General features: G+C 38.4%; 1 protein-coding gene across 4 annotated transcripts in view; it reads right to left on the bottom strand.

Moving 5' to 3' along the window:
* The window catches only part of CTNNA3 (catenin alpha 3), an 889,777-nt gene that overhangs the window by 819,364 nt on the left and 56,860 nt on the right, over nucleotides 1-13,553 (bottom strand). For all 4 annotated transcript variants that reach the window (XM_043518063.1, XM_038411313.2, XM_043518062.1 and 1 more), the window contains exon 5: nucleotides 869-988. In XM_043518063.1, the coding sequence (XP_043373998.1) occupies nucleotides 869-988 (120 nt within the window). The remainder of the gene's footprint in view (nucleotides 1-868; nucleotides 989-13,553) is intronic.

A 13,553-nucleotide genomic window follows, 5' to 3' on the forward strand; every position in this document is an offset into this window, starting at 1 on the left:
TTAAAAGATCAGAACTAAAATAAAACCATGATCCCGCTCCTTCAATATATTACCAAATATACAAATCTCAGAAAAATAAAGATTTTAAAAGGCTGCACAAATATGAACAAACTACAGAAGCTAATATGAAAACTAAAGTTTCTAAATCAGTCATGCAAAGGGTGAAAATAGCTCTATAAACATTTTAACAATTGTCTTTGACCTTGATCCTGCAATCACTTGCACATGATTGATATAAAGCATGTGAGTAGTCCAATTTAAGTCATATGGGATCTAATCTTGAAAATTATTTTTTAAATTAATTTGGGATTTTGATTTTAAAGTACATTAACTGTTTATATGCAGAAGTCATGTACATAAAGATTTGATACCATTAACTTCTACGGGTGAAGGTCAGAACTTAAATCAATTTATTATCAAACACAAACTTTATTATCCAGTATATGGCATTCATGTTTTCTATAGGATAACAAATTACTGTTCTATCTTAGCAAACAATTGTTTCTTTTGCATGGCAGGTGGTATATAAGATCACTTTGTGATGGAATAACTGCAGAAGGCTCTGTGGTGTTCCGTGGAACCCTGGAGTTTTCCGTAGCTTCCCTGTCAGAACCTTGTTTTCATGAGTAGTCACAGTGACTTTACCAAACTACCCTTATGACCCATTAATCTATATGCAATACTTACTGTGTTATAGTGGCACCTTGCCCTGTTAAATTGAAATCCAAAGCCACCTAATACAGGTCACTCATATTTAATATAAAACAGAGAACATATCAGTTTGTCTCTCTGAATAATGGCGCACGTGATCTGCTACCCATTCTACCCAGAGATTCTGTGCCCTACCACTAAGTTTCCATATTCTTACCTGTTGACGTCTGTAGGCCAAATAATCTAGATTTTCCAGATCTTTCCCAAGCTTCTGGTAGGTTTTCTGTAGTTCAGATTTACTAGACACGTTTCGTAGAGACTCATATGTTCTTTGAAACTGTGGTGGTACAAGAAACAGTGTCATCATTCACATAAATATTATCTATATAGCTCCATTAGTTAGGTTTTTTTAAAAAACATACTAACATTATGGGCTCTGTTATACTCTCAGATATGTAAGCATACATTGCCACAACTCTTAAAAAGTCAATGCTTTGAGCACTTGGATATAGGGAAATATGTTGTGTCCTGGATTTGAAGTTTACAGTTTGGAATTTCTTAAGACACAATTAGACATTGTCCCTAGCCCTGAAGTTCTGATCCTCACCTAAACTACCCCCAAAATCTGGGTGGTGTTCAGATTCAGGATTGGAATTTTTTTCTCCTTTTTAAATAAAAAGATCACATACGTGTTTCTTCATAGATCATGAATTCCCCCAACCACCAAATATAAGCAATTTCTTCCTCAGCACTCTCCCAGAAGACTCTTGGAGAATACTCAACTCTAACATGTAGTGGTGTGGTAAGGATGAAAAAACACCTCTTATTATCTTGTAAAATGGTGCTGATTGAATCCACTCACGTGGCGCAGTTTGCAGGACTGAAGTTTAAGCCATTTGCCTAAGGTCACATACTATGGGAAAACTATAGGAGTTGGGGATTGAACCTAGTTCTTAATTTACTGTGTAAGAATACTGACCACTTCTTTCCTATGCAGATGATTAACAATTGTATATCACAGTAGACATGTATGACTTGTCACAGAGACTAAAGACACAGACTCTGACTCCAGAGCTTACAAAATACTAGAGAGACATACCTGGTATGACTAAGAGGACAATGCGGGTGTGGGGACTTTACACAAACAATAATTCTCCTTGCTCAATTTGGTGTACACTGTATTACTTCCAACTTTAAAATAAGTTTTATTGTACAATTTATTAATATGTATAGTAAAGCAGCAGCCACAGACCCTAATTGGGAGCAGAACCCTGTGTGCTAGCCGCTGTACAAACAAAGGAAGACATTGTCTGTCTATGAGCAGCTTACAGTTTTAGACAAACATTTAGGCTAAGGGTGTAGAAGATGGAGGGGACACATTCTAGTATACATTTTCTTTTATTCATTATTTAAAATTCTGAAATTACACATAGCATTTTTCATTTATTGATTTCTAAGCACAAAGTATCATTCTCATTTCTTCAGGTGGGAGAACTGAGGGACAGAGAGGTGAGGTGACTTGACCAAGCTTACACAGAAAGTATTTAGATTTTTCTATCACAGTAGGGGTGGGTTTTGAGGAGCAAATGGTTACATAGCCTACAAGATCAGGGAAGCTCATTGGTCCATCTTGGATCATACATTGTAGATAAATGGCCTAACAAGACCCCTATCCTGTCCCAACAATGGCTGATACCTCAGAGGAAAGTGAAAACCTTTCATAGCCCACTGCACCAGTTATTTAATGTTGTACATAGGGGAAAATATGCCCCTCACAACCCTGGAGCTGAAATATGCTCTAGGATGTACACAAGATTTGAGGACGGACAATCTTGCCATTAAGGCAGTGGACTGTAGACTACAAGACATGTGTTAGATTCCTGGCTCTGCCACAGCCTTCTTGTAATTTTCCACAAGTCACTTCTCCTCTTTCTTCTGCAGTTCACCATCTGTAAATATACTGAAACATTCCATTATTATGGTGATGAACACCATAGGAGAGCTTATAAATAGTTACTAGTTTGCATCAAAGGAGTAGCAGTATCAGTGATCAAATGTACACTCCTTTAATAAACCCAAAGTGGCTCTGTGTTCTTCAGCAACCAGCCTTACAGATCCATTGCATGCTACAAGTTTTATTTGTTTCATTTCTTGTATGTAAGTGAATATAGTGCTTGTAACAGCTACACAACCTGCAGCACTGGAGAATGAAGCACTGTATTTAAATAGCTCAAAGTAAGAAATTGCCACTTGCAGGTTGTTTTTTTGGGGGGGAAGGAGTTTGTTTTTTGTTGTTTTGTTAAATAGTGTTTAGGAAGAAGTTCCCTCTACTGGCTTGATCTCTGTGACAACACTCACAACAGGTATCTCAGAATATCTGTATATGAATGAGAGAAGACAGGGAGTGAGACATACCCTGTTCCCTTGACACTTTTCTATCTCACATCCATTGTAAAAACTGCAATTGGGTGCCTCACCTCTGGCCTAGAATTCCTTGAACTTGCAACACTTTGCATTCATTAATTCACACTATAAACATTAGAGCAGAACTTTAGCTCAGGTCAGGCTGAACAAGACTATCTACAATGACTTTTCCTATGTGCAGGTAAGAAGCCATGAGTATTGCAGCTGCACCAGTTCAACAGGTACCTGAACACCAAACCACAACATAGTGCTCCACATCTGGATGTTACCCAAAAGCTTTCATTGACAGTAGCAAAGCTGAATAGTATGGGAGGGGTCTTTTAAGAGTCTGGAATACACTAATGAAATGATCATAAGGTGTAGTCTTCATATGGAGCAAAGAAACAGTTATCTAAAATGATGTCAAGGCACTAGGCCACAAAAATACAAGCAAAGCAACAAATCATTTCATGCAACAACAGTGGGACAATAAGTACCTATATAATACAAAAACCCTGAATATCTGGACTGTCCCTATAAAATCAGGACATCTGGTCACCCTAAATGGGGAGGTCTCCTGTCATATCACTATCCCTGCAAGCCCATGCTCTATCTCTTACATCCTGCAGTGGCCCCACAGATTAATAATGCTAAAAGCCAAAACCTCTCACTCTGGATCATCATATTAGGAGCCTCCTGTGTCTGGTAATGAGACTGCAGGGATCAGTGAATCACTGCTAGTGGGGGAAAAACCATGCGAATAACTGATAGCTCTCCTCAGGAGGCTAAATAGCCCCAATAGGCTATAAAGTTGGCAGCAATATTCCACGAATGTGGAAGAGACATCTTTCTCAAGAGGAGAGTGGAAGAAAAAACAGTGTTTTCCCTCAGAATAAAAATATGCAAATAAGCTAACTATAAGCAAATGAACATAAGTTTGTCCTGTTCTTAGAAGGATGCAGTGAACTGGCTGTGACAAAGGTTATCATAACCATTTTTAAATCTACAAGGCACATACAATCTGCCTACATCTATCTCTCAAGCTATCATGGTCTGGCCCCAGTCTTTCTTCCTCCAAGAAACTTTCATATGTATTATTCTGAGATGGGGGAGGGGAGAAGAGTCCAGCCCTCACTCCTCACACTTTCTGTTAACTATTTAAATCATCAGAGGTAAGCAGAAATAAAGCAGTTTTTAGATGCTCATTTTCCTCATTACTTCACCAAGATCCCAGTCCCTAGAAGTTCAGGAGAAGTGCCTTCATAGTTTCCTTTACCTAAAGACTTCCCTGTCTCTTTTCTCTCTGAAAGGAAACTTGCTATCTCTTTTTAAGCCTGTTGATTACATACAAGATGCAGCTGTCTTAAAGGAGTTAGGTTCAATAGCATCCAGCTGAGCATTCTCTGTTTCCCTGAGTTGAGGAAGAAACTCCCCTGGGTCCATGTGGCACCTGTAACACTCCTGAACCATTGTCTGGTTTGATGACACTTCTTATGAAGCAAGCTGGATTGGGAGATTATCATGACAATGAGGATCTTACTGCCTAACAGGTTACCATAAATAACTGTATAGCACTTTTCAAAATACACAGGCTTCCCTTCTGATTGGGTCCATGAACAGTACTACACTCCTTTTGTAATAAAAACCAAAATCAACATTCATAAAACTTGAGCCAGAGTAAGAGGAAACAGCTATTTTGGTAATAACACACAAAAAGTGTATATCACATCATCTAGGAACCAAGCATCCATTGTCAAGATAATAACAAATGAATACTGAATATCTCCCAAGTACGAAACGAGGTGGATGAACATGTAACATGGGCCTTAAAACGATTGGGACAATTTTCAGAATCCCATTTTGGATAATATTAAGCAATTGGAACATCAAATGTGATTCTGGACTAGATGATGGTCTAGGTGGTAAGCTAATTAGGAGGACAGTGTTGTCAATACTGTCTCTTCATATGCAGGACATTGGAAATCTAGCACAGTGTGGGCATTAACTGAAAATGGAAGATATTCTAAGTGATCTTGGACTGTGATTATGATTCCATTTATCTGAAAACTTGATTTAAAGTTAGGGAATGGAGAATTTATTCTGTGGTTCAAGTTCTTTACCCCCAGCCTTTAATAATGACGGTCAAAAGTCTCTATGTATTTCAGCTTGCCTCTGCATTTTCTGTTAAAGTCTCTGTTTCATTGACTATCATGGGAGCTTGGTTTGGCTGTTGCAAGAAAATTAATTCATAATATTGGCATTGGCAGAATATCAGTCATACAATGGGGAGTTTCCCTGTAGTTTCTTAAGAAACAGTTTAATTCTTCTTAGATGTAATGTTTTGTTCCAGCTACCATCAATAGCAACTTTTCCAGAATCCTCATAAAACAATCTATTTTACCTCTGGTGAAGTTCAAGGTTGTTCAAATCTCAGGTTTTGTTTAATGCCCATCTCTAATGTGAACCTGAGGTATTCTGGCATAAAACTTGGCACAGTCCATATTGCTGAAGAATGGAGTTTTATGCATATCGTACACAATTCTCTGTCCAGATTTAGCAGGACTCCTTTGGCAAAGATGGCAATCGCAGTATGAGAAATCAGAATCAGCAGCAGCAGGAGGTCACCAAAATCCCAGAAGACTTCTAACAAAGCTAGATCAGACAGTTTAAACAAAGGGGGCACAGTGTTTTCCAATGCTGCTTCTAGAACAGACATGATTTGATGCAGTATTCCAGACTATTATGATAGCTTTGGCTGGGAATCCCAATTTTTACTGAAGTAGCTGATTTGTCTTTATAAATCCTAATGTCCCAAGAGAGAATGAAATGGACATTTGTTTCAGCACCTTCAGTTGTTGTATAGGTAGCACATGCAGACTGTATGAACATAAGAACGGCCATACTGGGTCAGACCAAAGGTTCATCTAGCCCTGTATCATGTCTTCCAACACTGGCCTATGCCAGATGCTCCAGAGGGAATGAAGAGAATAGATAATCAAGTGATCCATCCCCTGTTGCCTGTTCCCAGCTTCTGGCAAACAGAGGCTAGGGACACCATCCCTCCCCAACCTGGCTAATAGTCATTGATGGACCTATCCTCCATGAATTTATCTAGTTCTTTTTTTAACCCTGTTATAGTCTTGGCCTTCACAACATGCTCTGGCAAAGAGTTCCACAGGTTGACTGTGTGTTGTGTGAAGAAATACTTCCTTTTGGTTTTTTTAAACCTGCTCTCTATTAAAAGGAAGATGCCTGAAGAAGTAATCTGCAGCATTAAGTTTTCCAGGACTACATATCAATGCAGTGTCAAATTCAGAGCTTCAACATCTTCAACACAAACTGGACTGGGTAGATGGAAGAAGGCAACATTTAACATGTATTGCAAAGTCTTATAATTGGTAACAGTATGCTGATGTCCATACAAGTGGAAGTGGAAGTGCAGACTTCCCCAGATGACAGCAAGCATTTCTATTTAAATTTGTGAATGATATTTGACTAGTCAGAGTTTTTCTGGCATATGTCTGAAAATCAAGCTGAGTCATAACAGTGACACTTTCAATTAGGCTATAAGAGGCCCTTAATCTATTGTAATTTTACATTCCTCATTCAGATTCAGGGCCAACTCTATAACAGAAGTAGAACAAATAGTCTGCCACTGCAGAATATGGAGTAATGGTTCTTTCCCAGTTTATCTAAGGAAGGAAAAAACCTGAGAGCTGTTGCTGTTATGAATATCAATATTATCACCCTTCATTATGCAAGGCAGAAAATACAGCACTGATCTATTTTATTTTACCTTGTTAAATACTTTTAAAAATATATGGCTGAATATGAGTTGAATTAAGGAAAAGAAGCAAATTTAATCTCCATTTTGAAAAAAGAAGGCAATTCATTCAAAAGTGCCTTAATGTTTTAATATGCACTGCTGCTTTAAAAGACTAAATTATACTAAATGTACTATTTTAAATCACTATAGGACAGGTTTGGGAGAACCATTAAAAAGCACTCTCAAATTCCAATTACTGAATACACACTTATGAAAAAACTATTGCTCTCATGATATTTTGCTATAATGGAATGGACTTGGGCCTGCCTGCATAGATTTTTATGGAGAATAGGTCACCCAGTACCCTCAATCCAGGAAACATCAGATGATCTTGCACTCAATGGATTGAAGACATGCATTTTGATGATAAAGAGTATGCAATATGTTTTGTGAGCATTTATTCATTTCTGCTTCCCAAAGTAAAGGTGAGTTATTAAATGAAATTTGTCTGGATTAGAATGATCTGTGCATGCCTGAGTTACAAATAACTGTTGAGCAGATGAAATAATACTGACTTCATTGTTATACTAGCAACTAATAATCTACTAGAACAAAATGCATTTCCAAGGCCATTTTACCAAACTAAAATTTGCCACCTAAGATTAGAATCAGAAGATATTCCACAGAGAATGACTTTCACGTTATTGTCATTTACCCCCTGAATATGATGATCTCTTCTTTCCTATTTAGAATAAGACCAGTTCCTTCACCCCTTTTTTCATATCTGGGCTGTGTAAACAGCTTGCATAGAACTTCACACATGCGAATCTGAGATGGATGTGGTTCATTTTCTCTCTCTCTCTCTCTCTCACACACACACACACACACGAACGAAACCAGTGCCCTCCCTTCCACTGGGCTCCTTGGCCCAGGCCTCCCCTTCTCCTTCCCCATAAGGAGTTAATGGTGTGCACTCTCCCAGCAGGGTCTTCTTGAGTGCAGCCTATTATGCTGCCTCCTCCACTTCTCATAAAGGTTTTTATTAGTATATAGGCTTGTTTGCCAGCCTGAGATAAAATTTGGGGTTTGACATTTTAATACTCTTATATCTTATACTAATATATGTAAAAAACAATGAACAAAGAGACTATGTGTTGTATTTCCCACAACCAGATTGGGTTTTTAGTACAATGGGAAAAAATAAGGGATACAGCTAAAGTGGGAATGTATGAGCACACACTTGAAGACTGCCTCAGCTCCTTATCTCAAGGCAAGGTCAAGCAACCAGTTGGGAGGGGCTAGAGAGGATTGTGAGTGGGAGGGGAGGTAAAACACTAAAAGACCAGAGAAATACCTGCCCCTGACTGGAGTACAACCTCACTCCTTGCCCCTCCCATGGGATACAAAAAAGGTGGGATGAAGACCCCAACTCACAACCCTACCAAACAGAACATGACCATAAATTGTAAAGGGTGCAACTAGGGGCGTGTACTGAAGGTACATTTGGGCCTGCTAAGGAGGGGAATGGGAGGTGGGAATGGGGAACCGGGGACACGGGATAAAGGCTCTGTGGTGTCAGAGCTCAGAAGGGGGACATGGGGTAAAGGCTCTGCGGCATCAGAGCTGGGAATGGAACACTGGAAAACAGACTTTGCGAGTGTGTAGAGCTATGGATATGTTTGCTTGGAACTAACCCTGATAAACATTGAATGGCCTGCACTTTGGACTTCTGGTCTTCTGCTTTCTGTCTGTGTGACAAGAACCAGGGGAGAAGGTGAAGGGAAAGCCCTCTAACAGTCTTCTAAATGGGTAGAATTCTCCTGTCCACCCTATAACAGAGTGGACTGCCCTCTAAGGACTAGAGGGATAGGGCCAACTGGCTCTGTTCAGTTATCTGATACAGCTAGATGGGGGTCCGTAATCCTTATAAAGACCCAACCAAGCTCAGATGGAGAGGCTGCCTGCTGTGACTCATGCTGGTGCACACTGAGAGGCCTCTGCGCCCCTGCACCTATGTTTGTTGGGAAATAGCTTTGTTTTATCTTCTGGTGCCTCATTTTGCCCTCAGTTCTACAGGCCGACCACACATCCACAGGGTCATGGGTCTATCTCCTGCAGTCCAGAAAGGACTAATACCATACCCAAGTCTCTCTCAGGCTCTTCCCTCAGGACACATTCCCTAAGTCAAACAAGAAAAGGAGCAAAGTAACCCAAAAGAAAGAAATTCCTCTGAACAACACAGGCTACAGGGGCCCAGAAGTCTTTTACTCCGCAGCCCTTTCTCTCCTTCAGGGCCAGCCCACACCAACTGAGCATTCTCAGCCCTTCCCAGCTGAGTCCGATAATTGAACAGGGATGTCTAGCTCAATGCCCCTTAGTCCTTAAAAGGGACCGATTACCTTGTTATATACCCCTATACCACAACAGAAGTAGTAAGATGCTCCTTCTTTAGTGACTCTCATATTATGGGCTGGGACAGAGATACTTCATAATCCCTATTGTGGTACTTAGGGAAACTTGTTCCGTAGCTTATTAGAATAAAAGAATCATTAAATCATTTCACACTTCCTAGGGAATCCCCATGGTTTGTAAAATCACCTTGCTGGGGGTTGGATTATCTCTCATTGTCTCTAGGTGACATTGAAGCAGTAGTAGTGTATCCATTATTCTGCTGCAATAAAAGGTGATCGTTTCACAAAGCCCTATTCCGAAGTAGTTGTTTAGTATGTGCATTATGTGTGTCATTTATGTTTCAATAATTCTGCCACAAATTGTAGAGTGGAAAAATACATAGACCTATAAATACTGATGCTAGAAATACAAATAACTCAGATCTGTCTCCTCTGTGGCATGCACAAACTTCAGAAGTAGTAGCAAGAATTTTTTCTGTTGGCTGATCTGTGAATAAAGATCTGCAAGTCCAGATCGACTACAGTAAAGCAACCAAGGGACTAAAGCCTCTCTCAGATACTCCTGTGCATCTCTCTAAAATGACCCACAATTTTTTGAGAGCCATCCCTCATTATGGGCTTGACCCAAAACTTGTGGAACTCAGTGGAAAGTCTACAATAGTGTTTGATGTGATTTGGACCAAGACTATGCTTACCTACACTCACATTTAATTTTTGATGTTACATTGCATCATATAAGGGCATCAAAACTGTAAGCACACATCACTAGGACAATACACCAGAATAGAATGGGATGACTAAGTGCCTGTTGCAGCATACCATCACAGTCTACGCCGACCAGGAGTGGCGCAAATAAAAAAAATTAATACCAAAAAGCATGAAGCACAAGTCAACTGAGGTTACTCAGATATTCTCCCTTAGGTAACCAAATCATTTTTACACTGCTTAGAACACTTTTAAGGAGGCTTTGCAGGGAGGAGGAGCAGCAGATAATGATCTTCCCAAATAAGCCTGGCTTCGCATGTAGCTTCTCATTTCCAACCACTTTTCTTCCTTTTTCTCGTATAGTTTTAAATCACTGTAAGTCAGTGCTTTATAGATATTACTGAGTCTACTGAGGAATGTGTGAAAGATATGTAAATTTAAAAAGTAAATCTACAAACAAACAGGTCAAGAAGAAGAAAGAAAACATGCTGGATCAGCAGGATCTGAACTATATTAGAGGAAAGACATGCTGGTGGGCTCTTTGAATAAGAGTTTTCTTACCTTCTTGCTTTTCTCCTCTGATCAATAAGTTCAAAGTCATTCCACCAGTCTATTAATTCACTTAATTAAACGTATTGAGATCACTTCTAAAGTGAATGAGGCTGAAAATGGAATGTTGAGTCAAAGGACTAGATGCACAGGATAGACTTTAGTCTTACCATATTGTTCACAATAATAAAGAAGTTATATAGAAGGGTAGGAGATTTTGAATGCTGAAATAAGGGAAATAATGTTTGGGTGGTAGGTCAGAAAAGAGACATTTTGGTAAACATGGATTCCCTTACTATTGTTGATCAATTAAATAAATGAAGAAACTAAAGTGAAAAAATATCATCAATTGCTTCACTGGTAAAGCTTATTCATGCTTCATTTGTTCTGTGTGAGACACCCATAGAAGGTTTACTTTAGAGAAACAGTTCTCTAAAGTTGGTAAATAATACAGTCCTTCCCTCATCACTGCTCAGCTAATGATGTAATCTTTCTTGTGTTTCAATATCTGATTTTGTAGCCATTCAGTATCATACTGAGTAACTTTAATGGATGGAGTTTGTGTGAAACCAATATAAACAATCCCTCCAGCTCCAAGAATGCTCCATTTCTTTTGCATGTGTATCCTTATTGTTTACACTGCTCCATGGTGCTAGCCTCCAAAAGCTTACAAGATAAACAGATACCAAGGACAAGGGGAAAGGGAAGGGATGCAGAGATACTACAAAAAACAAAGAGAGAGTGTGATGAAACCTAGCATGCATTTTGATAATTGCAAAATTTTTGCTCTGATTTTTTGTTTGTATTTATAGATTTGATATCAACTTTATTTGCTCACTTGGTCAATGAAAAAGTACCTGATTTTTAAACCAGCTGCTTCCATAAAGATTATTGCATGGTATCTGTAGACTAATAGAGTAAGCAACATTTTCAGTGACGCTCCTAGAAACCAAGGGCTCCAATTCAAATCTCACTGAATCGTTCCTTTGACTTCAAGTTGAGTTGGATCAGTCCCTAAAAGAACAGATTGTGGCTCTTGACACAGCCATATATAACACTCAGATACAAGGGAAAGGTCAATACAGTGGAGGGTCTTAGAGGCAGAGAATATGTCAGCATCTCTCAACCTGCTCTCTCCCCCTGCCTCAAGGGGGGGGAATCATCTGGGCTGCGCTGTTTATGGAGACATAAATGTGATGTACTTTCCTTTCTCCTATCACTTTGTTTTGGGTAATGAATTTGGTCTAGACAGAGTATGTGGCATCACTGAATGTCATAAGGCTGCCGCTTCCACAATCAGCTGAAAGTAGTATCATGCCATCAGAATACAATCAGTCACAGAGTTTGTGCTGATGTTGTAATGTTGAGAGCTTTCTTGGATGGAGTTTCTATGCAACTAGAGAAGAGAAATGAAATTTCCTTCCCTTTCATTTTACATATGCAGTTCCAATTAAGCTGATCTCACTAAAATAGATTATTCTTTTATCGCCTGCTTATTCATAATACTATACTGCAAACTCGATATTTTGTTATGCAGTACATATGTATTGCTTATTCCAGCTAAGCTCTGAATGATATGTGAGACTATGAGAGGATTTCCCTGGCAACGAATCATATTGCTATTGTTTTTTTCTTTTGTGTGCCATAATTTTCTAATAAAATTGAAGTTTAACAATCTAGATTGCTTTTCTGTCCTACAATGAGTGGAGAGACACTGCTTGCAGCATCCCCTTTTAGCAGAGACAAACTGGCTTTGAAATGTTCCATCAAATAGTGTGGAGTTCTACTGAGTGAGCGATACAATTAACTTTCAACATCTCTTCAGAGTAGGCATTTTACAAATAATCCATAAAAATATATGGATTCCATGCAACATAATTCATACAATACAATAGATATGTAACTTGGAACGGATAAATACTATGCCAACTCCCTTTGATGATGCTGGCCTATCTTCTTTCATTTTTATATATACAACAAATCTTTTCCTTGGTCAGCATTTTCATTTCATTCATTCTGTACTGAATGATATAACCTTTAAAATTAATTTTGGTTCAGTGATCAAACTCCTTGATTTTATTCTACATAAAATTAAAAAGCTCAGAGCCATGGAAATGAAAGGCAAAGAACTTTTTCATCTCCTCTCAAATGATTAATAACAGTTATATAGCTCCGATCCTCATGAAGAAATAGGACAGTGTGTTGGAGCTATCTGTTTTAGAACAGGTTCAAAGAAATACTTCTCAAGGCATATTTAAAAATTATTGTATTTCTAAGAGATATGCACTTGGAATATTTAAGATGATGTAGGGAAGACAAAGTTTGCTTTCCATGCTGCAGAAACCTTGTGGAAACTAAATGTGTTTTGCTGGACCAGGTCCACACTGAATAAAATTTGAATTTTCTAAAGCAGTTCTAACATATAATAATTAAACACTTTGTTTTTTTCAAAGTCAAGACTCATAAAGTTTTTTTATTATTATTATTGTATATGAATCTGGTCCAGGTTGGTGATGACTAAAAGCTGTTGTCACTTGATGGCTAATCAATGGCATGTGTTAAAACTACTTGGTAGTCTTAGCCCATTTCCTAATGAATAAGTGTCAATATAAAAAGATACCATTATAACTGGTACCTTGTTGGCTGACTTAGCAGACAGACAATATACTATCTCCCAGGACAAAGCCAAGGAATATTAGTTAGGCATTGTGGGGCATTTGGATTGCAATTTAACTTGTTCTGTGAGTTAATAATGCTGAAAACTGAATTCCTCTATCAATTTGGCAGCTTTCATGAAAACTACATTTAAATAAGGGGAAAAGATGACAATTTACTTTTTTGTACAGATTCAGTTTTTCCAAAAAATTCTTTGAGTCATTTTATGATTTTTCAATAATTGTTAGTTTTTTCTTCCCAGTGAAAATCATATAGTGACTCAGAGTTGTTTAAAAAAAATCCATACCCAAGAATACCACCAGATTTTAGTTATTACTTGTCTTAAGAGCACTAAAAGTGTTTATGAAGGGTGTCTTTAAGATTATGAAAACATTTTCTTATATAAAAGTTTA

This window comes from Dermochelys coriacea, chromosome 7 (genome assembly GCF_009764565.3).
Source record: "Dermochelys coriacea isolate rDerCor1 chromosome 7, rDerCor1.pri.v4, whole genome shotgun sequence".
Taxonomy (NCBI): domain Eukaryota; kingdom Metazoa; phylum Chordata; order Testudines; family Dermochelyidae; genus Dermochelys; species Dermochelys coriacea.